The 24,689-nt window shown below is 48.3% G+C and overlaps 1 protein-coding gene across 1 annotated transcript; it reads left to right on the top strand.

Moving 5' to 3' along the window:
* The first annotated feature begins 1,458 nt into the window (after positions 1 to 1,458).
* WNT5A (Wnt family member 5A) lies at positions 1,459 to 24,216 on the top strand. The gene is made up of 5 exons (XM_055273785.2): positions 1,459 to 2,991; positions 8,998 to 9,131; positions 10,370 to 10,620; positions 15,327 to 15,619; positions 19,406 to 24,216. Exons 1-5 carry the CDS (start codon positions 2,986 to 2,988, stop codon positions 19,862 to 19,864), a joined length of 1,143 nt encoding a protein of 380 aa, XP_055129760.1. The 5' UTR covers positions 1,459 to 2,985; the 3' UTR covers positions 19,865 to 24,216.
* Positions 24,217 to 24,689: the final 473 nt, after the last annotated feature.

The raw sequence follows: 24,689 nt of genomic DNA on the forward strand, positions 1-24,689 counted from the left end.
TGCTCTCCTGCAGCCAGGAAATCTCAGTCTGCGGCCACTGGGCAGAACAGCAAGGGAGAGGGGGAAGGGCGGAGGGAGGCAGCCCGGGGGCGATTTGCCGGGCGGAGATCCTCTTTTTCTGACACCCTCCTCCGGTGGGCAGATCTCAGGTTAGATTCGAAGACTGTAAAATGCCCACAGGTCGGGAAGTGGTCAAGGCTTACAGAGGAGAAGGTTAGAGGAATGGAGACTCAGCAGGTAAAGGGGAGATGTCCCAAGGGGAGCTTCGAGAACCTTGGATTCCCCCTCCTTAAGGCCGCACACGCCCTGGGGGAAAGAGCAAGTTGGTGGGGGTGGGGGGTGCTAAGCAGGAGCATCTGTCTCTGCCACTTGGTGGGAGGTTCACACTGCCATCTTTGCACGCCAGGAAGGAGGCCAGGGCTGGGGAAGGGTCCAGTCAGCTAGGAAAATTAAGGAATGGGAAGGGGCTGTGGAGGGTGGAACGGCATCGCTGGAGCCTGGGCTTGCGCGCCCTGGGGTGTGGGGGTGGAGGTGGGGGAGAACTGGAGGAACAAAACAAAACAGCCACCACACCAAAACACCTAGGCCACGGATTTTTCGCCTTAAGGTCAAGTGCATGCCAATGGACAGAGAAAATTGAATTGTGCGTGTGTGTGTGTGTGTGTGTGTGTGTGTGTGTGTGTGTGTCTTCACCTTTGACAGCTGGAGGACGAGGACGGAGGAAAATAACTATTACGCTCCAGCGTGAGGCACTGTTTGTGGGGTGGGGCCCCCGGGGTGCTGGAGGTAGAGGACACAAATCCACCAACCCTGCCCCTCCGGAGTCCCCAAAACCACGGCCATCTGGAAGCGTCTAGAAATTCCGGTGCCCGGAACCCGGTTTTGCCAAACTTCGCAATCTCCTCACCTGAGGGCACCCGCCAAGATCTCCGTGGCAGGACCACGCATCGCGCCTGGATGCTCTGGGCCAGAGCCAGATGAGCAATCATGCATCCCAGTACCCAAGTCCCTACTACTCTGGGGACTTCGCAGGAGATGCTCGCCTAACCCTATCCCTCAGCCCCAGTGGTTAAGTATCCTCCCCCAGAGGTTAGAATGAGGAGGTCCCCCATGAGCTTCCATGTCAAGGCAGCAGTCTCCGTGGAGCCCCAATGGGAGCGGTCTGGGATACGCGGGCGAGCCAAGGGGTCCAGCCGGGGAAGTTGGGGTTCAGTCTCCCGCCAGTCGGTGGCTCTGGAAGGAGCGCAGACAACCAGGCGGCAGGCAGGCAGCGGCGGCGGAGTGGACCTCTCTCTTTCAGCAGATGCCGCGGGGGATGGGGAACTTAGAGAAGGGGAGACAAGGGGGGTGTACCCCGCCTCCCGGCACCCCAGCCCGTAGTACGGCTTTAAAATCCTGCAGAGTTTGTCATAGGCCGGCCTCATCACGCATGCGCATAGGCAAAGTTGAGTTTTTTTCGTTCTTCCCCCCCTTCCCTCTCTCTTTCCAGCCGCCCCTAGTTCTGAAACTTTAAAGAACTTTTTTCTTTCTTTCTTTCTTTCTTTTTTTTTTTTCTTCCTTCTGAGAACATCAGGGGAAAGAGGAGTCTGGAGAGAGGGAGGGAGAGAGTAAGGCAGTTGGCCAGAAGGGCTGGGGGGTGGGAGGGGGGGACGCGTCCCCGCGGTCGGTCAGTCTGTCTGCGGGGCACAGGATCGCGTGGAAATCTGCTGCGAGCTCCACGGAGCCGCCTCCGCCGCCCAGAGCCGGGGTCTGTGCGGCAGCTGCCCAGCGAGCCCTTCCGCCGCAGCCGTTGTGCCCGGGACCGCCCGCCTCCTGCCGGCCCGCTCTCCCGCCCCTCGGACCCGGGCGCCAAACTAGGAGGTGGGCAACCTCGCCGGCCATGGACCGCCGGAGCTGAGTCGCCGCCGCGGAGCTCCGAGCTCTCGCCCCTCCCCAGCCTCGCGCCCGCAGTGCACTCGCTCCTCTTCGCCCTTCGCCCTGGAAAAACGGGGAAAAGAGAGATTAACCCGAAGAGAGAAAGAACGGGATACGTGGTGGCGGAGGGGGGGGGAGCCCGCGTCTCCCCTGGGTTAGTCGCACTCTCCCAGCTCACCGCACAGCAATAAGTTCCGGGGCGACTTTCACCTATTTTGCTCCCCGTTTTTGCCGAACCCTAAAATGAAAGGACACAATTTGGGGCTGACTCTTGCAGCTCAGATGGCGACTTGTGCGTTTTCAGCGGCATCTCCCGGAGAAAAAGCCATGCGCGCCTGATTGTTCTGTGGCCCCAAAGCTGCAGCGGGGGTGTGTGTGTTGGGGTGTGTGTCTGTGTGTGTACAGAGACGTCCACACTAACTCGCGGCTGCAGGATCAGCGTCTGGAAGCAGACGTTTCGGCCACAGACCTGGAGAGGAGGAGCTGGAGATCAGGAGGCGTGAGCCGCCAAGAGTTTGCAGAATCCGTGGTGTGATTGAACTGGGGGCACCTGGGCGCACAGATCGCCCCCTTCCCCCGCCCCGGGCCAAAGTTGAGTAGTGGGACATTTTTTTCACCCTCTTGTGAAGAATTTCTTTTTATTATTATTTGTCGTAAGGTCTTTTGCACAATCACGCCCACATTTGGGGTTGGAAAGCCCTAATTACTGCCGTCGCTGATGGACGTTGGAAACGGAGCGCCTCTCCGTGGAACAGTTGCCTGCGCGCCCTCGCCGAACCCGCGGCTCCCTAGTTGCGCCCCGACCAGGCCCTGCCCTTGCTGCCGGCTCGCGCGCGTCCGCATCCCCTCCATTCCTGGGCGCATCCCAGCTCTGCCCCAACTCGGGAGTCCAGGCCCGGGCGCCAGTGCCCGCTTCAGCTCCGGTTCACTGCGCCCGCCGGACGCGCGCCAGAGGACTCCGCAGCCCTGCTCCTGACCGTCCCCCCAGGCTTAACGCGGTCGCTCCGCTCGGATTCCTCGGCTGCCCTCGCTCGGGTGGCGACTTCCTCCCCGCGCCCCCTCCCCCTCGCCATGAAGGTAGGTGTTCAGTGCGCTGCCACTTTTTTTCTTTACTTCCCCCCACCCCCTGTTGGAAGTTAACTGAGTTCCCTTCGCCTCTTCCTATCCCTCCATTTCCCCAACCGCCTTGAGAAGCTGGAACTCCAGCGTCGCTGGCAGGAACCCCTACCCCTTCTCCCCCCACGCCGGGCGCACTGCCTCAGTGTCCCAGGAGATCACTTGTCGTCGCACCACCCGTTCTGCAAACCTTTTCGACTTTTGAGAAAAAGTGGGGAAGAGCGATAGTAGAAAAACTGAGTGCGGTTCACTGACGACTTTCCTTTTGCTCTGAGAACATCGACTGTAATTCACTATGTATATTTCAGTAACAGGATAATGATTCAATTCAACAAATATTTACCAAGCGCCCACTGCGCGGGCACCGGGAGGGTGTGTGGCCGGGGCTCGGGATAGGGAAAGGGACTCCTTGGTTGAGAGAACCCGCAGAGGAACTAGGGGCCAACTACTCCAGAGCGGCGTACACCTTTCCCCACACACCTCCGCACCGACGGAGGCCAGATTGTAGGCTTGCCTTGGCCGGGTAACTCGAGCGCTTCAGGCCCCTTTGCCTTTAAGAGTGCCTGGCGGGGGTCCAGCGCGCACCCCGGCGCGGGGAGCGGGGTCGCGTTATTAGCATTATTAGCCGCCACTGGGTGAGCTCAGGCACTTTGCAGCGGTGGTGGGGGCGGGGAGTTGTGGTGGTAGTGGCTGTAATCCCGTACTCCGGGAGAGCGCTCCCCGGCCCCCTGAGTGGAGTCCGCCTTGTCCTTTAGAAAACACTTGGGCCTCCGCGTTGGGAGAGCAGGCGGGGGCCAGTTTGTGAACTCTTGTTTGTTTTAATTGTCAGTTGTATGTTAAAGCCGAGTCACACACTCCGAGGGTCACTGAGAGTTCACTTTTACGAAAAGTTAACGTTTCTTCCTGCAACATAAGTTGTTATTTTCTAAACAATTTTTCTTATCTGTCCTCCAAGCTTCGATTCCTATTTCCATTTTTCTGGTCTTTCCCATTTTCAATTTCTTAGAAAATAAGGTTAGAATTGAAATTAAGATGTTTTCTGGAAGCAAACAACCCCTCTTCCCCCAAACAAGTTAAAAAAAAAAAACCTTCAAGTCTGGAGACCCCACGGCCCTGTTTGACTTTCTCATCCCTGTCTGGTATCGAGGCCCTTTCTCCTCTCTCGCCTCTCTTTTCTCTCTTCTCTCTTTAAATGGGCAATTCGCTGTTTGGAAGTAACTTGGGCCTTGCGGTGAGGTCGCACCTCCTCAGCCCCTGCCCTCCCCCCAGCCAACCTTCGCACATTCACTGCCGAACCAGCCAGATTTAGTTTCTAGACAGACTCTGCCAGGGGAGTTTCGAGGGGGCAATGCGGAGAGTGCGCAGCGAACCGCGGGCCGACAAATGTGTGTGTGTCCGAGTGTGTGGATCCTTGGCTGCGTGTGTGTGCGTGCGTGTGTGTGTCTGTGTGTGTAGGGGAGTTGTTCTCGGGTCCAGGACGTACTAGCCTTCGTCTCCTCCACCCCCCGACCCTCTCAACGGAAGACCCTCCCCAGGAGGCCCGGCCCAAGAGTCCCCCGTCTTCTCCTCCCCTCCCCCGTGCGCTCCGGTGCTCAAGGGGTTAGCACTATGCGCGCAGAACTCGGAGCCATCCCCGCCGCCTTTTCTTCCCCGCGGGGCGGTGCCGGCTGCCCCCTGTTGGCCGCCTTGAGGTAGGACTCCTCCGAGCCTCGGTTCCTTCGGGCGGGCGGGGGGGCAGCTGCTCCCCTCTCCCTCCCACCCCTGCTCCCTTCACCCCTCCCGAACACCAGACCCCACTCTCCCAGCAGGGGCCCTCGGAGGACCCCAGAGGACCGGCTTCGCTGCGCCGCCGGCCGCTGCAATACGGAAGGGGCCACGGGTCCGGCCCAGCAAATGGGACTCGGCCAGCTGGACACAGGGTTGGTACCTCTTCTTCTGGGCTTGGGAAGGAGAGTGTCGCCCTAGGGGGCCTCAGGTCTGGCCTCAGCTGCCTCCCAACTCTCTATGGTCGAGAACAAGTGTTGCTTTCCCGCTTCTCGCCTCACTTTCATCATCTATTAAAAAGTGGGAGCGAAACTACCCTTAAAGAGTGGGGGTTGGACTATCATTTCATTTTCTTCCTCAGTCCAAGGACTCTCCTCCACCTCTGGACAAAGTTGATCCTCTGCCGAGAGGGTTAGACATCCTATGTGAGAAGGTGTGAGTGGTGTGTGTGTGTGTGTGTGTGTGTGTGTGTGTGTGTATCCTGGGGTCTGGAAAGCCCAGTCTAAGGGATGGACGAGGAGGCAGGAAACAGAGGAGAACCAGGCCAGACCGTTCTTCCCCTGGGGACTCTCTATACCCAAACCTGGAACCTGCCGTCAGTGCTGAGGCCTGGGCGGCTCTCTTTTGTCACACTGATTCTGGCTCAAGGTGTAACCTCCGCCTTCCCTATCTGGTAATTCCCTCCTCCCCTACCCCGCTCCGCGCGCGCCAACACGCATACTGCTGTGGACACAACCCTTGCGCCCAGGCGCGAGGCTTAGGGAGTAGTGGCTCCTTTGTCTGCTTCCCTAAAGCGGACCTCCTACCCGCCTGGGCCGGCCCATTCTTTAGCTCCTCGCGCTGCTCCGCGCGCCGCTCCCCGCATTCTCCAGGGCAGGACGTCCCAAGTTTTTGGCTGCAACTGAGGGCTCTCCTGCTCGTTTCTCCATCTTTCTCCTTGCTTTAGGGAGAGATCAGAGTGGGTAAAACAGCTTTCTTTTCCCCCAAGAGTGGAGATTCTTTTTGGAGTTTCCCATCCTCCCCTTCGCTGCCGTGAGCCTGGGTCAAATGGGCCTCTTCCACCTAGTTGGCGTCCGTCATCGTTTGCACTCCCAGAAACTTGGGGCCTAAACGTAGAGTCTAGCAGAAGGGGATGCCTAGACTGAATGTGGCAGCGCCCCGGGGCCGAGGGGAGAGGATCTTTGCCTGGCCTTTTAATCATTTCTCTTAAGGGACTGCCTGCGGAGTTGGGTGTTGCGAGACTTTAGGTGTGCATCCGGCTGCTCCCCGCGCCCTCCGAGCGTCCTCATCACCCCTGGCCCTCGCCGTGGTTGGTAAAGAAGGATCAGGAACACCTTTAATCCGACGCGAAGGCTTTGAGGGATACATAGAAAGGGAGCCATGTCGTTGAGCTGCTCTAGATTGAAGAGGAGGGCGCGGGAACGCCCTCCTCCACCTCACTCCTCTGGTGCGCTGAGCCCCTCAAACGCCCCCAGCCCTCCTCCCCGTGGCACGCGAGGAAGATTCTCAGTGTCCTTACAGAGTCATCTTCCCTGGGCCCCGAAAGTGTTGGAAAACGTTTAGCCCCTTCTTTGGGAAACTCAGTTTCTGATCAGAATTTTTGTTTTACCCCTGGGGTTGGCAGTCTCCCCAGAGGTCTCATTTCATACTGTCTTTTCGGATCAGATCTCTTGGTAAACAGGCGAGGATGTTTCACCCTACAGAGCCGATGTATGTGTGAGTTCGCTGTGAGTTCCTTGAGTGTCTCAAACTTGTGGGGCCTTTTCTAGGTTGCACCGGGATTGAAGAGGGAAGAGGGCCAAGGTGTTTCCGGGCAAGCTGCGGGGGTTAAGTGGAGATGCGACTCGTGAGGCTCTCCTTTCCGATCCCCCTTTGGGACACCGTCTGCCTACCTCTGAGCCAGGGAGACCCAAGTCGTGGAGACCGGATGGGCCCGCTCTCAGTTGGCCTGGGCTCTGGGAACTGGTGGACTCTCCCCGAGGGCGTCGGGCTGGGAGTGGGTTCGGTTTGTGTGGCTTCGGCTCTAACAAAGAGATCCGCTGTAATCCGCGGAATCTGTTATCAATTTCTCCACCGCTTGAGCCCCGCCCCACGCGCCCCGCCCGCCGCGAAGCTTGGAAAGTGCACGCGGCCAGCAGCAATCTGGGCCGCTGACTCGGAAACGTGTCGCAGCGTGTGTGTCTGTGTACGCGTGTGAGTGTGTAAATGTGCACGAGTGTGAGTGTGTATGATGTGCCTGCGCGCGGCATCGGCTGCCCTTGGGGAGAGTTGACTTTGCAGCCTGGGCTGCGCGAGAAGCAGACTTTGCTGCCCACCCCCTCCCCTGGAGGAAATTTGACACTTAGGGCGGGGGTGGGGAGATAGCCGGAGCCTTCTCTCTCCTAGCTGAGGAAACCCCAGATTTCCATTCTCCAGGATGCGCCCCCCAGCTTTGCAGCGTTTTGGGGACAACTGGGCCTTGGGTGAGGAGCCCTGCTTAGCAGGCGCTGGGGACCACATAAGCATTTCCTCTCTGAGAAGCCCCGAAGCGTCCAGGCCAAAGGGGCGGCTCACGGAGAAAAACCTTGGCACGCTCCTGAGCCCCATAGCTTTACCAGGGCTGCCTAGGTCCCCTCTGTCCCTTTTACGGGACAGGTTCCTAGCCAGGCTTTTTCACCGCCCTAAAGAGGCTCACCTTTCTTTTCTTTTCCTTTGGAAGGGGCTCCTTCAGGGGCTATGGGCGATGCACCGCGGCAGGGTTACACTTATGTGTAAGGGGATTTTTAAAACCCGTTCCTCCCACCCGCACCCGCCACCTACTCGCTCCGCCGCCGCCTACAGGTGGAGAAGTCACCAGTGGGGAGGAACGGCAGCGGAAGCTTCCAAGGCCAACTCCTACCCCTGAAATTCTTCAGGAAGGGAACCTTCGCCGCTGGGGGCCTCTTTGCCCTGGAATCGATGCGCTCAGCTGCGGCCCGGGAGCCAGCGCCTCTGGCCCCGTCTGGACTCATCCACAAGGGCTCTGGCCTCGCCCCGCACCCCCACCTTTCGGGACTGACAGAACCAAGTCTGAGTTGGGTTGGAGAGGCTAGACTGGAGGCAAGGTGGCAGGGTTCCAATGACAGGCTCGCAGTGCCGTGATGGCAAAGTGGCCCACAACCCTAGATCAGGACCAAGGGAAACTGGAGTCTCTCTGGACCTCCCATCTCCTCCCTCCCTGGCAGCAGCCAGGTGTGGGGTGGGAGGGAGAGTGAAAAATCAGAATTTGGGAGAAAGCTGCGGGGAGGGCAGGGAAGGGATCTTCTCTCCGGGCAGCGAGACCCAGACTCCCTTCTTTCCTCTAGGGTTCCATCCCTTCTCTCAATCCGTGGAAGAGGCCACGGGCGACGCAGGCGAGGGTGGCATTCTTTTCCAGTTTCCTTGGTTGGGAGGCCCGACCTCTCTCCCCATTATCCCCTAGGGCCCCCATCTCCTTCTCCCCTCCCTAATCTGGCTGAAGAACGTCCTTAAGGAAATCCGGGCTGCTCTTCCCCATCTGGAAGTGGCTTTCCCCAAATCGGCTCGTAAACTGATTATGAAACATACGATGTTAATTCGGAGTTGCATTTCCCAGCTGGGCACTCTCGCGCGCTGGTCCCCGGGGCCTCGCCCCCCACCCCCTGCCCTTCCCTCCCGCGTCCTGCCCCCATCCTCCACCCCCCGCGCTGGCCACCCCGCCTCCTCCGCAGCCGCTGGCGGCAGCGCGCTCCACTCGCCTCTGTGCTCCTCTCGCCCATGGAATTAATTCTGGCTCCACTTGTTGCCCGGCCCAGGTTGGGGAGAGGACGGCGGGTGGCCACGGCGGGTTCCCGAGTGAATTACCCAGGAGGGACTGAGCACAGCACCAACTAGAGGGGAGCCAGGGGGTGCGGGACTCGAGCGAGCAGGAAGGAGGCAGCGCCTGGCACCAGGGCTTTGACTCAACAGAATTGAGACATGTTTGTAATCTCTGGCGTGGCCCGCACACAGGATCCCAGCGAAATCAGATTTCCTGGTGAGGTTGCGTGGGTGGATTAATTTGGAAAAAGAAACTGCCTATATCTTGCCATCAAAAAACTCACGGAGGAGAAGCGCAGTCAATCAACAGTAAACTTAAGAGACCCCGGATGCTTCCGTTGTTTAAACTTGTATGCTTGAAAATTATCTGAGAGGCAATAAACATCTGCTCCTTTCTTCCCTCTCCAGAAGTCCATTGGAATATTAAGCCCAGGAGTTGCTTTGGGGATGGCTGGAAGTGCAATGTCTTCCAAGTTCTTCCTAATGGCTTTGGCCATATTTTTCTCCTTCGCCCAGGTTGTAATTGAAGCCAATTCTTGGTGGTAAGTTCATTCTATGTGCGTGTTCTTCCGCTTCTTTTTCTTTTTTTAAGGTTTGTTTGTATGATGCGGCAATATTTAATGCTGGATAGTGAGTGTGGGTGTATTTATCCAAGACATATGTATACATTTTATTTATATATAGTTTTAGATCAGTATTTTCTTTTAACTTGTTAATATTGCAAAGCTTATCTTCAGCTCCTAGGGAATGGGAAACTATAAATCTAGGCCTTTTTCTATGAAGCCCTTGTTCAGATGTGTGCTTGTAGTACATCATGCAATAAAAAAGAACAGAAATTCACTTTGTTAGTAATTGTAAGCCTATCTATAAAATTTACTTTTTGCCACCTCTAGGTAGTAAAAGTGAGTTTCAACTTTTATCTTTTGTTACTCGAGATTATTATTAACCTACAGAGTTTGAATTAGGCAGAGTTCTAGGAGGACAGCTACACTCCAAGTGCAGAAGTATTGGGGCTTGAAATGTGATCAAAAGGAGGTTAACCTGAAGTAGTCAAATGTCCCCAAGTGGGGGTTTCTTTCTGGGTAGGGGCCTTGTAGATAGACTGTAATATATCCAGAGGATTATTTTCGACGGCATTCTGGGTATTTTTTTTCCCTGTAAATGAACAGCATTTTTCTGACTGTCAAACATGACTTCTGTTCACTGGGTACCCTGTCTTTGGTCCCTCACAATCACATAAGGAGCCCTTTTAAAATGTCCAGAAACATGGTAAATTTTCTCCAGTCTGTATACTTGTCCATCAGTCAAGCAGGGGCCAGCAGTTCTTCCATCAGTCAAAAGGAACTGCTATCTCCTACCCGTATCTGATTGTGTCTACTTTCAGCATTCGTAAGTTTTCAAGGCACATTGGTCCAATTTGTGGGGCAAAGTGGGTCACTTTCTCTAATGCCAGAGGCCTGTCCCTCAAACTGCTATTTCCCCCTTTTCTGAGTGGATTTTGGAAATACTGGTTCAGGTATATGGTGACAGGGGCTAGGAAGGGAGTGAAAATACTAACTGAGGAGCCAGATGGCAGGATGGGGACTGCACAATACCCCCGTTTTCTGAGTGCAGTTTAAACAGAGGAGTTTTATGAAGTCCTTCTCATACTTTGTTATGAGGACAAGCAGGAGAGAAAAAAGCATCTGTGTGCTTAAAACTATGTATTGCTGACATGCCTTCAGGGGGCCCACCTCGAGATTTCACGTAAATCTTGAATGCACATCTCCCCCCCTTGCAGGTCGCTAGGTATGAATAACCCTGTTCAGATGTCAGAAGTGTATATTATAGGAGCACAGCCTCTCTGCAGCCAACTGGCAGGACTTTCTCAAGGACAGAAGAAACTGTGCCACTTGTATCAGGACCACATGCAGTACATTGGAGAAGGCGCGAAGACAGGCATCAAAGAATGCCAGTATCAATTCCGACATCGAAGGTGGAACTGCAGCACTGTGGATAACACCTCTGTTTTTGGCAGGGTGATGCAGATAGGTAGGAAAACATTTAAAATATTTTTTAAAAAACATTAACTTTTTTTCCTAGAAGAAATCCTTAGCATTTACTTCATGCTTGATAGAAAGCATGAAGGAGGATGCCTTCCAGCTCGGGTGGTAGCTTGGGCATTTTTGTCATTATAGCAAATGATGTTAATTCCTGTCCCTACACCTGATGATTAGTTTTGGATTTTAATCAAATCAGGAGGCAAGTATCACAGACACCTTCATTTCTCCAAACACTTCATTTTTCTATAAAGCATTTTGTTTAAAATAGAAGCAGGACACTTATTTTGGTTTCTTAAAAGTAGGTGGGGGAAAGCAAGTCATTTATATGCTTTTAAACGTTGAAACTCTCTTGCCTGTTAGTTTTTTAAGCCACAATTCAAATGGCCCGAGCATCAAACTAAAAGTTGCCATCTTTTAGAATCCTGGATATATTGAAAGTGAACAAAGTTTTAATTTTCCTAATAGAACCATTTCCTGAGGCTATAAAGATATAGACGTTAAAAGCTTTATTTTTAGTCCCAGAAAGAATTTTAATTAAAAGTGATCCAATTTATGTTTGCGATTTCAGCAATTGATATAATAAAAGCACATGCTTGGGATGTCAACCTAGGAACTTGAAAAAAAAATTGAGAGTATTGCTCACAGTCCAATTCTTCATTTTAAATATGTTGTTGAATGTCTTACTTCCCCATTCAAAGAGATAGCATTTCAAATGGGCTAAAGGCAAAGATTTTGAAAAATCTGTTTGCCTCTGCTTTTGTTTAAATAGTATAGGATACTGTTTGACAGATGTGGACCAATGTGTGTTTTCTAGTGTGAATATTTTAGGTTTGCCTACTTTTATGCAAAAAAGCCCTTATAATTAATATGACTGCAGTGACTCCCAAAGTTAAGAAGCAATTTATCAAGGCAATTAACTGTTTATACTGACTGAAGAGAAAAGGTTGGCTTAATATCCATCACAGATGGATAAAATGCCTTTTTTATTTTAAAAAAAAACCCAAAAATTACATTCATTGAGAACAAAAAAGAGTTGTCAGGGGATGTCTGAGCCAAGTGGTTTTATTAACTAAAATAATACGAGACTGGAAGCTGTTCCTCTGGTTGAATGGGAGAATGGTCTGTAGCCTCAGCCTGCAAAGTTTCATGGGGCTTTGTCCTTTCTGTTAATGATTAAAATGTGCTAATGTATATACTGGGATCTGAATCTAAGAGTTAAGCTTCAGGAACACAGGAGTTTTCCCTGACTGTGGGCTGTCTTATGTAGTTAACTGGGAGTGTGGTAGATTTATTCCCCCGTGTGTTGATATTGTAAGTGAACTTAAATACTTTTGAAAAATTCTATGAGGATGGTAACTTTTCCCCCTTCTTATATGTTCCTCCTAAACTGCCTTCCTCTCAACCTATGGGACTACTTTTTCACATGTATATGAGTTAGCAAAAATCATACACCTCTGATGGTAACCAGGAAGGAAAACAGCAATCGGAACTGTTTATCTGTGTAGTCACTTGAACACAGCTTTGATTTAAGATCTTCCTCTCATTTTCATACGTAGCCTGTTTTGGGCCAAAATGTTCAGAATAAGCTATCATTTGCTAAGTGAATTTGAGTTCTGCTGGAGATTTATTTTAAATGCGGTCCAAGATTCAAAGAGCCTGCTTCCTCAGGGAACAAGCAGAACCCTTGGTACAGAAGCCTATATTTAATTGTCCCTGGAAAGTACGCTCTCTGGTCTTCAGCTGCACGGCACTACTGTCTGGGTCGATGGGAAGTGGATGGGAGTGGTACCTCCCCACAGCTTCTGAGACAGCCCTCCTAGATACTATCATCAAGTCAGCTGATGTCCTGGGAAGATGAGAGCACATATGGCATCCTCCCCTGCGAGAGGTCCCCCAAGTGCCTCGCGTCTCAGAGCAGAAAGCTGCTGCTGGGTGGCTTGTGGTGGGACACCGATGGGGCCTTCTGTTTTTTACTTAATTAAAAAAGAGAAAGGAGAGAACAGAAAACAGTAGATTTTTATGGAAGAGGAACATGGACCCAATTCCAATAGTTGGAAAATTTCTTTGCTTTCACTTTTCCACTTCAGAGTGTATTTGAAGAGAATGAGCTAAGGGAAAATTTAAAATACCTTTGATGCCAAAAGGTGTGTGTGTGTGTGTGTGTGTGCCCACCCCAAAGCCCCTCAGTACATCAACGACATTGAGAGTAATTCTTCTTTGTGAGAATCTGACCCTGTGATGGGGCCAGTGTCTGAGAAACTCAGGCCGCCACCTCTGACCCCCCTCCTCAACTCATTTTTCTAAGATGCCAGTTGCCTTGGAGGCACCATGCACAATTACTTCGTGAAGGGCCCACTCTTCATTTTGGAAAGTTTCTCATTTTTCATCATGCTACCCTTTCCTTCCAGCTTTTGTCCCCATCTGTCTCTTCTTTGTTTCCATGCTGTGAAAAGATATGTAAGGAAGGCACGATTTGTAAGGGGTGTGAGGATCGGAGTAGATGCGGGTTTCACAGGAAGGGAAACCTAACTCAATCAGCAGTATTCCAACCAGGATGACTGCATCCCCCGGCAATTAGCCAAAGAATACTTTTCAAGCTGACGTTTACCCTGCAGTGACCAATTAGCTTAGAGGGATCTCCCAGGTTTGTATTCTGTGGCATAAAAGGAAATGCTCAAGATAGACTTATGAAAAAAGAAGCATTGTCTGTGTTTTGTATAAAGCCTTCTTATGCTCTGTATACTCCAAGGGCAGTGTCTTATTTTCCTCTATCCCCAGAGGATCATTTCATCTCCTCTTCCTCTAGCTACTACCTCTTTGTTCTACAAATCCCCCATCCAGGGCCACAGCATTTTCTGTACTATCAAATTGCTCCCTAGAAACTGTATATTGTCCTCATTCCTTTCCATTCCCCTGATGTGGTCTGCCTCTCTAATCCCACTAGATTGATGTAACACATCACAGGAACTTTCTAGATCCTCCTGCCGACCACCAGCACACACCTTCAAGTCATTCATTTTGAAAATATGGGAGGGGGAGGATATATGATAAATCAGAACCATCACCATTCATAAATGGCTGTGACTGGCATGGAGCAGAAGACCAAGAATTAGGTGGCCTGCTGGATGCTTGAACTGGCATTGCCGTCCTCCTGCAGAATGACCCTTGTCGTTCAGACTGAGTCCTGTTGTCAGCTTTTCTTGTGCTCCTCACTTCCCCCTCAGAAAAAAAGATTGTTAGCAAGCTCTCAAAGTAAGTATGGGAGAAACTGATTGCGGTACATGAATTTCAGCACCAGAAGAGGCCCCTTTCCTTGCATATATTTCAGTGCCCTTATTTTGCAATTGAGGAAAGTGAGCCTGCCCCCAATCCCAACCCTACCCCACGCTTTAGCTGGCTGGATGATAACCCTTTCTCTGTCAGATTACAGTATTTTTATTAAGTAGCTCTTATTACATGCAGAAATGTCTCCATGTACAAGCGAAGTTTAGGGTAGTCTATGATAGCCTCCAGTTTTCTCCTCACAAATAGGGTCCCTGTGACTATTATACGGGGAGATATTCTTTCCTAGTTTTGGGAAGAAAATAACTTCTCCATCCCTCTTTTCCCGATTGGTTGTGCTTTTTTCCTTCTTGTTGTCGTTCTAACACTTTGAGGCAAAGGCATTGGGGGAGTGGGCAGGGTGTGTTTGCAGAAGTGGCATTGAAGAACAACAGGCTGTTTTAAAAGCAGACACTCATTCTTGAATGAGAAGTATCAGGCCAGTCAGCCTGGGATTTAAGAATAGCAGCCTTCATTTAGAACTCTCTATGAGCTGATTTAGAATTGTCCTCTGGGAAAGTAAAGAGACTTGTCCTGAGAAATACTTTCTGCTGTATGAAGGAAGAGGGAGGAGAGGTTACAACTGCCAGAGGAGGAGGGGACACAAGGCCAAAACGAGTGTGGCAGAAACTAGTGTGGCCGCTGGCAGTGTCTGCCTTAGATTCAAGGCCTAGCAAATTCTGTAATCCTGCCCTATATGTAACTCAAATGAAAATAATACTGAACATTAAAATAAGTGTAAGGAAGTCTACCCATATTCTGAGTGTTCCTTCAATGACTTCTTTCATGTGCATTTTTGGAAATATCAAGTTTTGACTATTTTCAAAAGAGTTGCAGAGAAAATCAATCCAGCACTACTTAGAATCTGGCCTGCAACTCTCAAACGGCTGAGCAGAGATACTGGGGATCTGCTACTCCTTTGTTAATTGTTGCTTCTGTGTGTTTTGGGAGATCTTGCCTGGCTTCCCCTCAAACTGGGCCCAGGGCCTGGTGCGTGTTAAGGATGGGGCAGCCCGAGCTTTTACCTTGTTGATCCCCTACTCCCTACCCCGCCATCCCCTACTCCCTACCCTCTACCCCAACCTCCCCCCACCCCTACCTGCTCCCCACCCCTACCTGCCCCCCACCTTCTACCTCCCCACTATTCTTGCTTCCCCACCTCCTACTTCCCCCCAACCTCCAACCTCCCCCACTTCCTACCTCCCACCTCCCTACCTCGCCCCAACCCCACCTCCTACCTCCCCTCCATCTCTACTTTGCCCCCCACCTCCTACCTCCCCCCCATTCCCTACCTTGCCCCCACCCTCACCCCCGGCAGCATCCTGGCCCAGCGCGTGGGGCAGGCGGCCAGTGATCCCTTGTCCTCACCCACAGGCAGCCGCGAGACGGCCTTCACATACGCGGTGAGCGCAGCAGGGGTGGTGAACGCCATGAGCCGGGCGTGCCGCGAGGGCGAGCTGTCCACCTGCGGCTGCAGCCGCGCCGCACGCCCCAAGGACCTGCCGCGGGACTGGCTCTGGGGCGGCTGCGGCGACAACATCGACTATGGCTACCGCTTTGCCAAGGAGTTTGTGGACGCCCGCGAGCGGGAGCGCATCCACGCCAAAGGCTCCTACGAGAGTGCTCGCATCCTCATGAACCTGCACAACAATGAGGCGGGCCGCAGGGTGAGTGCCCCATCTCGTCCCCGCCCCGCATCTCTGTCCCCTCAACTTGCCCTCCAGCCTCCTCGGGTCTCTCCCTGTCTCTCCGTCCCCTCCTCTACCACTCCTTTGCTATGTGGTCCTGTCTCTCTCTCTCTGCTTCTCTTTCTGTCTCTCCCTATCTTTCTCTGTCTTTGCTGTCTCTTTCCTCCTCGTCCTGTTCCCGTCTCACTTTCTTTCTCCCTCTTCCTTTCCTCCTTCCCTGTCTCTCTCTTCTCCCCCTTTGTCTATCTCTCTTTCCTCCATCTCTCCCCATAGTTGCCCCTGCACATCCCAGAAGGGCCTCCTGGGGGGGTCATCCTCCCTTGCGCCCCCAGCCAAGGTGACCCAGCAGTTGTCTGAAAAAGACCTTTCCTTGCCTTTTTAGTTAGTCCCCGGTACCTTTGCCTAGTGGAGCACAGAAATAAAAATGGGAATAACTTTCTCCCTCCTGCCTGGACGATGTCTGTGGTTGGCTTTCAGTTTGAGACAGGGATTTTTCTGTCTTTGTAGGTGCCCAGATGCGAAAGCCCTCACCCCAGCTTTCAGGCTCTTTCCCTCCTTTCTTTCTCCCTGCCTCTCTTTATGTCATTAGGTAGCAGGCCTGATGGATGGAGGGTTTTTTTTTAAAAAAGGGCTTTTCTAGGAAAAGGACAGCATTTTTAGCAGTGTGGGATTTTATAGGTCTGACCCTCAGGCCAATCACAAAGTGGCTCTGGAGAGAAGAGAGCAGCAGAAGTACCCAGGGAGGACCATCTTTGCAGTCCTCACGAGTCTCCTGGTTCCCGCTCTTTCCTTCCCCTGGTGGGGATATGAAAAGCTACTTCTCAATAGTTAAAAAGACCCTTTTTTTCCTGCGGTTAAACACGTGGCACTTTATGGCTGCTTTAAAATGAAGGGGTGAAAACTTTTCTTAACTTTGGCAGCATTGAAAACCAGGGCCATTATTTTTTCACAGAACCCAAGGTAGGTGCCAGGAACTTTCTGGTCAGAGATTTCACTCTTCTGTATTTTGGGGTGAGGGAGAAGGAAGATAATCACAGAGTAAACTGTAGAGGACTGGACGGAGCCTTAGAAGCCTCTGGCCCCACACTCATTTTAAAGATTGGGAAACTGAGGCCCAGAAAACCACTTCATGACCGTGGGAGAAAATTAAAGAATGGAAATATAAGCTTAGGTACGTTTTTATTGAATCCATGCATCACAGCTAAGAGATGAAGAGCTAGCAGTTCGGGAATTAGAGAAATCTGGGTTAAAATGCAGCGTTGTCTCTTCTTTGCTTTTTCTGAGCCTCAGTTTTCCCATTTCCACATCTGTTAAATGGCCATGGCAATTACAATCACATGAGGTTATTGTGAGGCCTAAGTGAGATCATCTAGTAGGTTGAACCATGTGAAATTCCCAACACTTGACTCTTTTTGATTACAAAATAACAATTTCGTTTGGTTTAATTAAAGGTCTTAGTTTAGTGTCCGCCAGTAGTAAATGCTTGATAGATGATAACTTCTAAAACATTATAAGCAAAGGACATAGAGAAGTCAAAGATCGTGTAGATAATTCCAGCTAGCTTATCTTCTCAAATTTGACGTTAAACATTTGGGTGTTTCGGGGTAGGACTAAACTCTACAGAATTTTGCCTGTACTGCCCTGAGGGGTCAAATAATTGCCACAGACAGAGTGTGGCCTCTCCTTTCTCAGGCCTTTCACTGCCATGGTGTGTGCAGTGTGGGTGGCCTCTTCTGTGGTGGACCCAGGGACACATGAAAATCTAGGGGGATGGGGCCAGCCCCATTCTTTCTGGAAGCCCATAAAACCTTGCTTTCACCCTCTTCAGGGATGTATCACTGGGATCTCTATATACGACATGCCCAGTGCCTCAGATCAGAAATGCCTCAAAAAGAGAGATATGTCTGACTCTTAAAGGCCCCTATCCAGGGGTATGCCCATATTTGATATTCTCATCCATCTTTGGGACTTTCTTAGCCTTCTCTCATGTCCAGAAATCATCAGAGGCTTGGCAACCAAGGAGAGCAGTTCAAGGGATTTCCAAGTGGCAAGAGAGGATTGGGGAAGTTTGAAAAGCACCTATAATGTTACACTTAACTTCTGCATTTTTTTAGTAGTGAGTTTTTTTGGGGTAAATTTGATCATTGGAGTAGTGAGCTGAGTTTGGATTTTGGTGAGTGAGGTTATGAAGAAGACATTTTTTTTTTTTTTCTCTAGGATGGTGGGGCTAGAGGATGGAAATTTGGGCACTGTGCCAGGAAATCATATTAGAATTTCCATAGGGTGTTAGCTTTTTAATTTTCCTCAATGGGGAGCAAAGGTTAAATATGTTTGCAAAACCCTTCCTCAGACTAGCTGAGTGCCTGAAACTCTTTATGCCAAGAGAGTACACTTTGGCTCCCTTTAAAAGAGCCCCTGTGAATCCCTGGAGGAAGAGGGTGGCTGTTCTCTGCAGAAGAGGCCTTCTGATGCACCCCCAGCTTCCAGGTTCCTGACAGGTCTTCTCCAGCACACTCACACCACGTGGACTCTGGAGGGTCACTGGCACAAGGATCTGTGGGCAGCAGCGTCTATAAATAGGCACCCACCACCTCCCAGACTGCAGGGCACAGTGTTGTAGGGCCAGACCCGTGGGCACTGCTACTGGGAGGCCCGAGGTGACTGGGCAAGGGCCCAGACGCCATGTCCTCGTGACTCTGGAGAAAGACCAGATTTACTGAGTGTGTCCCTTGTCACCCTAAAGAAAGACCAGATTTACTGTGTCCTAAGTGCCAAGCGCTTTCCATGTCTCCCCTAATTTTATCCTTATAACAGCACTTGGAGGTTGGTGCCATCACTGCTGCCTTCACAGATAGGAAACAGAGGCCCGGAAAGCTGCAGCCTGTTGTCTGAATTCAAGGGTAGAGTCAGGAACACAATCCACGTTGCTTGGCTCCAGAGTGGGTGCTCTTGGTCTAGGGGGGTGGTAGATGGGGTAGGGACTGTGTGGGAAACAGGATTGAGGATACCTGAGTTCCACGCGCAGTCCCCCCACACTTTAGCTGTGTGACCTCTGCAGGCCACTCAGCATCACTGTGCCATCATCCAATCCAGCCTATGTCATAATGTTGCTGGGATGGTCAAATGAGATCATGAGTGTAGGGACAGTTACAGTGCCTGGTGCACAGCAGTAATAGTAGTAATGGGTTAAGATTTGAACCTTGATCCCACTGGGGCTGGACTCCTCCCAATTCTGCACTTACTGGCTGGATATCCATGGGCAAGTCACTAAGCACGGGCTTGGAGTCCAGCTGCCTGGGTTCAAATCCTGGCACCTTTACTCACAGGAGTTGGGTGAGTAGCTCATCTCTCTGGGTATCACTTTCCTTCTCTGTGAAATGGGATGATACTAGCACTTCTCACCTAGCTGGTACTGGGATGAATTCAGGTAATGCATTGTGAACAACCTCTGGGATGAGTGTCCACACGTTGCTGCTGCTCTTTCTTTGAAAAAAGCAGCTGGAACAATTTTTTTTCCTGTTCCTATTAAAAAACCACAGTTGTTGATAATGATGATATAATAATGAGTGGCTAAGAACATATTTATTTGGAAGAATTTTTAAAGAAGGCAACACAAGACTTCTGGTAATGAAGGAAATATAATACAGCACTTAATTCAGCTGGGGAACATAGCTCCATGGAGAAGGTCGAGGAGAACTTTGTTCCCATAGCCTGCATCTGACTCCTCCATGAATGTGTGTACTGATTGCCCCCATTTCCCTGCAGACGGTGTACAACCTGGCTGATGTGGCCTGCAAGTGCCATGGGGTGTCCGGCTCATGTAGCCTGAAGACATGCTGGCTGCAGCTGGCGGACTTCCGCAAGGTGGGTGATGCCCTGAAGGAGAAGTACGACAGCGCGGCGGCCATGCGGCTCAACAGCCGGGGCAAGTTGGTGCAGGTCAACAGCCGCTTCAACTCGCCCACCACACAAGACCTGGTCTACATCGACCCCAGCCCTGACTACTGCGTGCGCAATGAGAGCACCGGCTCGCTGGGCACGCAGGGCCGCCTGTGCAACAAGACGTCGGAGGGCATGGATGGCTGCGAGCTCATGTGCTGCGGCCGCGGCTACGACCAGTTCAAGACCGTGCAGACGGAGCGCTGCCACTGCAAGTTCCACTGGTGCTGCTACGTCAAGTGCAAGAAGTGCACGGAGATCGTGGACCAGTTTGTGTGCAAGTAGTGGGCGTCGCCCAGCACTCAGCCCCGCTCCCAGTACCCGCTTATTTATAGAAAGTACAGTGATTCTGGTTTTTGGTTTTTAAAAATATTTTTTATTTTTCCCCAAGAATTGCAACCGGAACCATTTTTTTTTTCTGTTACCATCTAAGAACTCTGTGGTTTATTATTAATATTATAATTATTATTTGGCAATAATTGGGGTGGGAACCAAGAAAAATATTTATTTTGTGGATCCTTTGAAAAGGTAATACAAGACTTCTTTTGACAGTATAGAATGAAGGGGAAATAACACATACCCTAACTTAGCTGTGTGGACATGGTACACATCCAGAAGATAAAGAAATACGTTTTCTTTTTCTCAAATATGCGATCATATGGGATGGGTAGGTTCCAGTTGAAAGAGGGTGGTAGAAATCTATTCACAATTCAGCTTCTATGACCAAAATGAGTTGTAAATTCTCTGGTGCAAGATAAAAGGTCTTGGGAAAAAAAAAAAAAAAAAACCCAAAACAAACCTCCCTTCCCCGTAGCTTGCTTTTTGCATTTTCAAAATGATAATTTAAAATGGAAGGACAAGAATCTCATATTCTCAAGGAAAAAAGGTATATCACATGTCTTATTCTCCTCAAATATTCCATTTGCAGACAGACCGTCATATTCTAACAGCTCATGAAATTTGGGCAGCAGGGAGGAAAGTCCCCAGAAATTAAAAAATTTAAAACTCTTATATCAAGGTGTTGATTTGAAGCTGTTATAGGAATTAGGATTCCAGATTGTAAAAAGATCCCGAAATGATTCTGGACACTAGATTTTTTTGTTTGGGGAGGTTGGCTTGAATATCAATGAAAATATCCTGTTATTTTCTTAGGGATACTTGGTTAGTAAACTATAATAATAAAAATAATACATGAATCCCATTCACAGGTTCTCAGCCCAAGCAACAAGGTAATTGCGTGCCATTCAGCACTGCACCAGAGCAGACAACCTATTTGAGGAAAAACAGTGAAATCCACCTTCCTCTTCACACTGAGCCCTCTCTGATTCCTCCGTGTTGTGATGTGATGCTGGCCACGTTTCCAAACGGCAGCTCCACTGGGTCCCCTTTGGTTGTAGGACAGGAAATGAAACATTAGGAGCTCCGCTTGGAAAACAGTTCACTACTTAGGGATTTTTGTTTCCTAAAACTTTTATTTTGAGGAGCAGTAGTTTTCTATGTTTTAATGACAGAACTTGGCTAATGGAATTCACAGAGGTGTTGCAGCGTTTCACTGTTATGATCCTGTGTTTACATTATCCACTCAAGCTTCTCCTATTGTACTGCAGGTGTACCTTAAAACTGTTCCCAGTGTACTTGAACAGTTGCATTTATAAGGGGGGGAAATGTGGTTTAACGGTGCCTGATATCTCAAAGTCTTTTGTACATAACATATATATATATACATATATATAAATATAAATATAAATATATCTCATTGCAGCCAGTGATTTAGATTTACAGTTTACTCTGGGGTTATTTCTCTGTCCAGAGCATTGTCGTCCTTCACTGCAGTCCAGCTGGGATTATTCCAAAAGTTTTTTGAGTCTTGAGCTTGGGCTGTGGCCCTGCTGTGATCATACCTTGAGCACGACGAAGCAACCTTGTTTCTGAGGAAGCTTGAGTTCTGACTCACTGAAATGCATGTTGGGTTGAAGATATCTTTTTTCTTTCCTGCCTCACCCCTTTGTCTCCAATCTCCATTTCTGTTTACTTTGTGGAGAGGGCATTACTTGTTTGTTATAGACATGGACATTAAGAGATATTCAAAACTCAGAAGCATCAGCAGTGTTTCTCTTTTCTTAGTTCATTCTGCAGAATGGAAACCCATGCCTATTAGAAATGACAGTACTTATTAATTGAGTCCCTAAGAAAAATTCAGCCCACTACATAGCTATTTTTTTTTTTTTAATAAGGACACCTCTTTCCAAACAGTGCCATCAAATATGTTCTTATCTCAGACTTACGTTGTTTTAAAAGTTTGGAAAGATACACATCTTAGGCAGGTTGGCTTTCATATCACCTCAGCCAACTGTGGCTCTTAATTTATTGCATAATGATATTCACATCCCCTCAGTTGCAGTGAATTGTGAGCAAAAGATCTTGAAAGCAAAAAGCACTAATTAGTTTAAAATGTCACTTTTTTGGTTTTTATTATACAAAAACCATGAAGTACTTTTTTTATTTGCTAAATCAGATTGTTCCTTTTTAGTGATTCATGTTTATGAAGAGAGTTGAGTTTAACAATCCTAGCTTTTAAAAGAAACTATTTAATGTAAAATATTCTACATGTCATTCAGATATTATGTATATCTTCTAGCCTTTATTCTGTACTTTTAATGTACATATTTCTGTCTTGCGTGATTTGTATATTTCACTGGTTTAAAAAACAAACATCAAAAGGCTTATGCCAAATGGAAGATAGAATATAAAATAAAACGTTACTTCTATATTGGTAAGTGGTTTCAATTGTCCTTCAGATAATTCATGTGGAGATTTTTGGAGAAACCATGACGGATAGTTTAGGATGACTACATGTCAAAATAATAGAAGAGTGGTGAATTTTACCAAAACCAAACTATTTGGAAGCTTCAAAAGGTTTCTATATGTAATGGAACAAAAGGGGAATTCTCTTTTCCTATATATGTTCCTCAAAAAAAAAAAAAAAAAGAAAAGAAATCAAGCAGATGGCTTAAAGCTGGTTATAGGATTGCTCACATTCTTTTAGCATTATGCATGTAACTTAATTGTTTTAGAGCATGTTGCTGTTGTAACATCCCAGAGAAGAACGAAAAGGCACATGCTTTTATCCATGACCAGATTTTTAGTCCAAAAAAAATGTATTTTTTTTGTGTGTTTACCACTGCAACTATTGCACCTCTCTATCTGAATTTACTGTGGACCATGTGTGGTGTCTCTATGCCCTTTGAAAGCAGTTTTTATAAAAAGAAAGCCCCGGTCTGCAGAGAATGAAAACTGGTTGGAAACTACAGGTTCGTTGTGTTAAGTGCAATTAATACAAGTTCTTGTGCTTTTCAAAAATGTACGTGGAAATCTGGACAGTGCTGCACAGATTGATACATTAGCCTTTGCTTTTTCTCTTTCCGGATAACCTTGTAACATATTGAAACCTTTTAAGGATGCCAAGAATGCATTATTCCACAAAAAAAAACAGTAGACCAACATATAGAGTGTTTAAAATAGCATTTCTGGGCAAATTCAAACTCTTGTGGTTCTAGGACTCACATCTGTTTCAGTTTTTCCTCAGTTGTATATTGACCAGTGTGCTTTATTGCAAAAACATATACCCGATTGAGCAGTGTCAGCGTATTTTTTCTTCTCATCCTGGAGTGTATTCAAGATCTTCCCAATACAAGAAAAATTAACAAAAAAATTATATATAGGCATCAGCAAAAGAGCCATGTTCAAAATAGTCATTATGGGCTCAAGTAAAAAGAAGACTTTTAAGTTTTAATCCAGTTTATCTGTTGAGTTCTGTGAGCTACTGACCTCCTGAGACTGGCACTGTGTAAGTTTTAGTTGCCTACCTTAGCTCGTTTCTCATACAATTTTGCCAATACCAAGTTTCAATTTGTTTTTACAAAACATTATTCAAGCCACTAGAATTATCAAATATGATGCTATAGCAGAATAAGTACTCTAAATAAGAGACCGGTACTAGCTAACTCCAAGAGCTCATTAGCAACATCAGTCCACAAAGACTTAGTGGCCCAAAATATATAGAGAGATAGAAAAGGTAGTTATAACTTGAAGCGTATATTTAATGCAAATAGGCACCAAGGCACAGGTCTAAAATACTACATTGTCACTGTAAACTATACTTTTAAAATATTTATTTTTTTAAAAGTATTTTCTAGTCTTTCTCTGTGGAATGGTGAAAGAGAGATGCCTTGTTTTGAACGTAAGATGATGAATTTTTAATTCAAGAAACATTCAGAAACATAGGAATTAAAACTTAGAAAAATGATCTAATTTCCCTGTTCACACAAACTTTACACTTTAATCTGATGATTGGATATCTTATTTTAGTGAAACATCGTCTTGTTAGCTAACTTTAAAAAATGGATGTAGAATGATTAAAGGTTGGTATGATTTTTTAAAATGTATTAGTTTGAACCTAGAAGATTGAATTAAAATGCTGTCTCAGTATTTTAAAAGCAAAAAAGGAATGGAGGAAAATTGCATCTTAGACCATTTTTATATGCAGTGTACAATTTGCTGGGCTAGAAATGAGATAAAGATTATTTATTTTTGTTCATATCTTGTACTTTTCTATTAAAATCATTTTATGAAATCCAGTGCAGTCATATGTGTGTGTTTAGCAGAGAGCGTGTTCATTGAAGTTTGATGTGGGCGGATTACGGCTTAGGGTATCCAGAAAAACACACATACATTTCAGGTGGTTGAAGCTCAAGCATGTATTTTGTATTTTAGTGCTCATTTTTCTTTTGCCTGTTGCTGATTTTTTTCATTTCTTATCTGCTCTGCTGCTGTTAATCCCTAAGGGTTGTAGTAAGATTATTTTTTTAGTTTAGGCATTTAGCACAGTGAGATGGGATACCATGAAATTCTAGGGCAAGGGAAGAAAGAGTGACTTGAGGAGAGAAATAAAACGATGTTCAAGATGAAGAACAGACTGAACCACGTGGAATATTCTGCAGGTGGCTTTTTTAATCCTAGAACAGTTGCCAATAAGCTCTTTAGATTTTGTGCCAGGTGCTCGATCTTGGCACTATTGACATTTTGAGCTGGATAATTCTTTGTAGTAGGG

The sequence above is a fragment of the Symphalangus syndactylus genome, chromosome 1 (genome assembly GCF_028878055.3).
Source record: "Symphalangus syndactylus isolate Jambi chromosome 1, NHGRI_mSymSyn1-v2.1_pri, whole genome shotgun sequence".
Classification (NCBI taxonomy): domain Eukaryota; kingdom Metazoa; phylum Chordata; class Mammalia; order Primates; family Hylobatidae; genus Symphalangus; species Symphalangus syndactylus.

Bases quoted from the DNA above. Each gene is read 5' to 3' on its own strand.
- WNT5A (XM_055273785.2), top strand. The intron at 9,132-10,369 runs GTAAGTTCATTC...CCCCCCTTGCAG, and splicing joins ATTGAAGCCAATTCTTGGTG to GTCGCTAGGTATGAATAACC. The intron at 15,620-19,405 runs GTGAGTGCCCCA...ATTTCCCTGCAG, and splicing joins ACAATGAGGCGGGCCGCAGG to ACGGTGTACAACCTGGCTGA.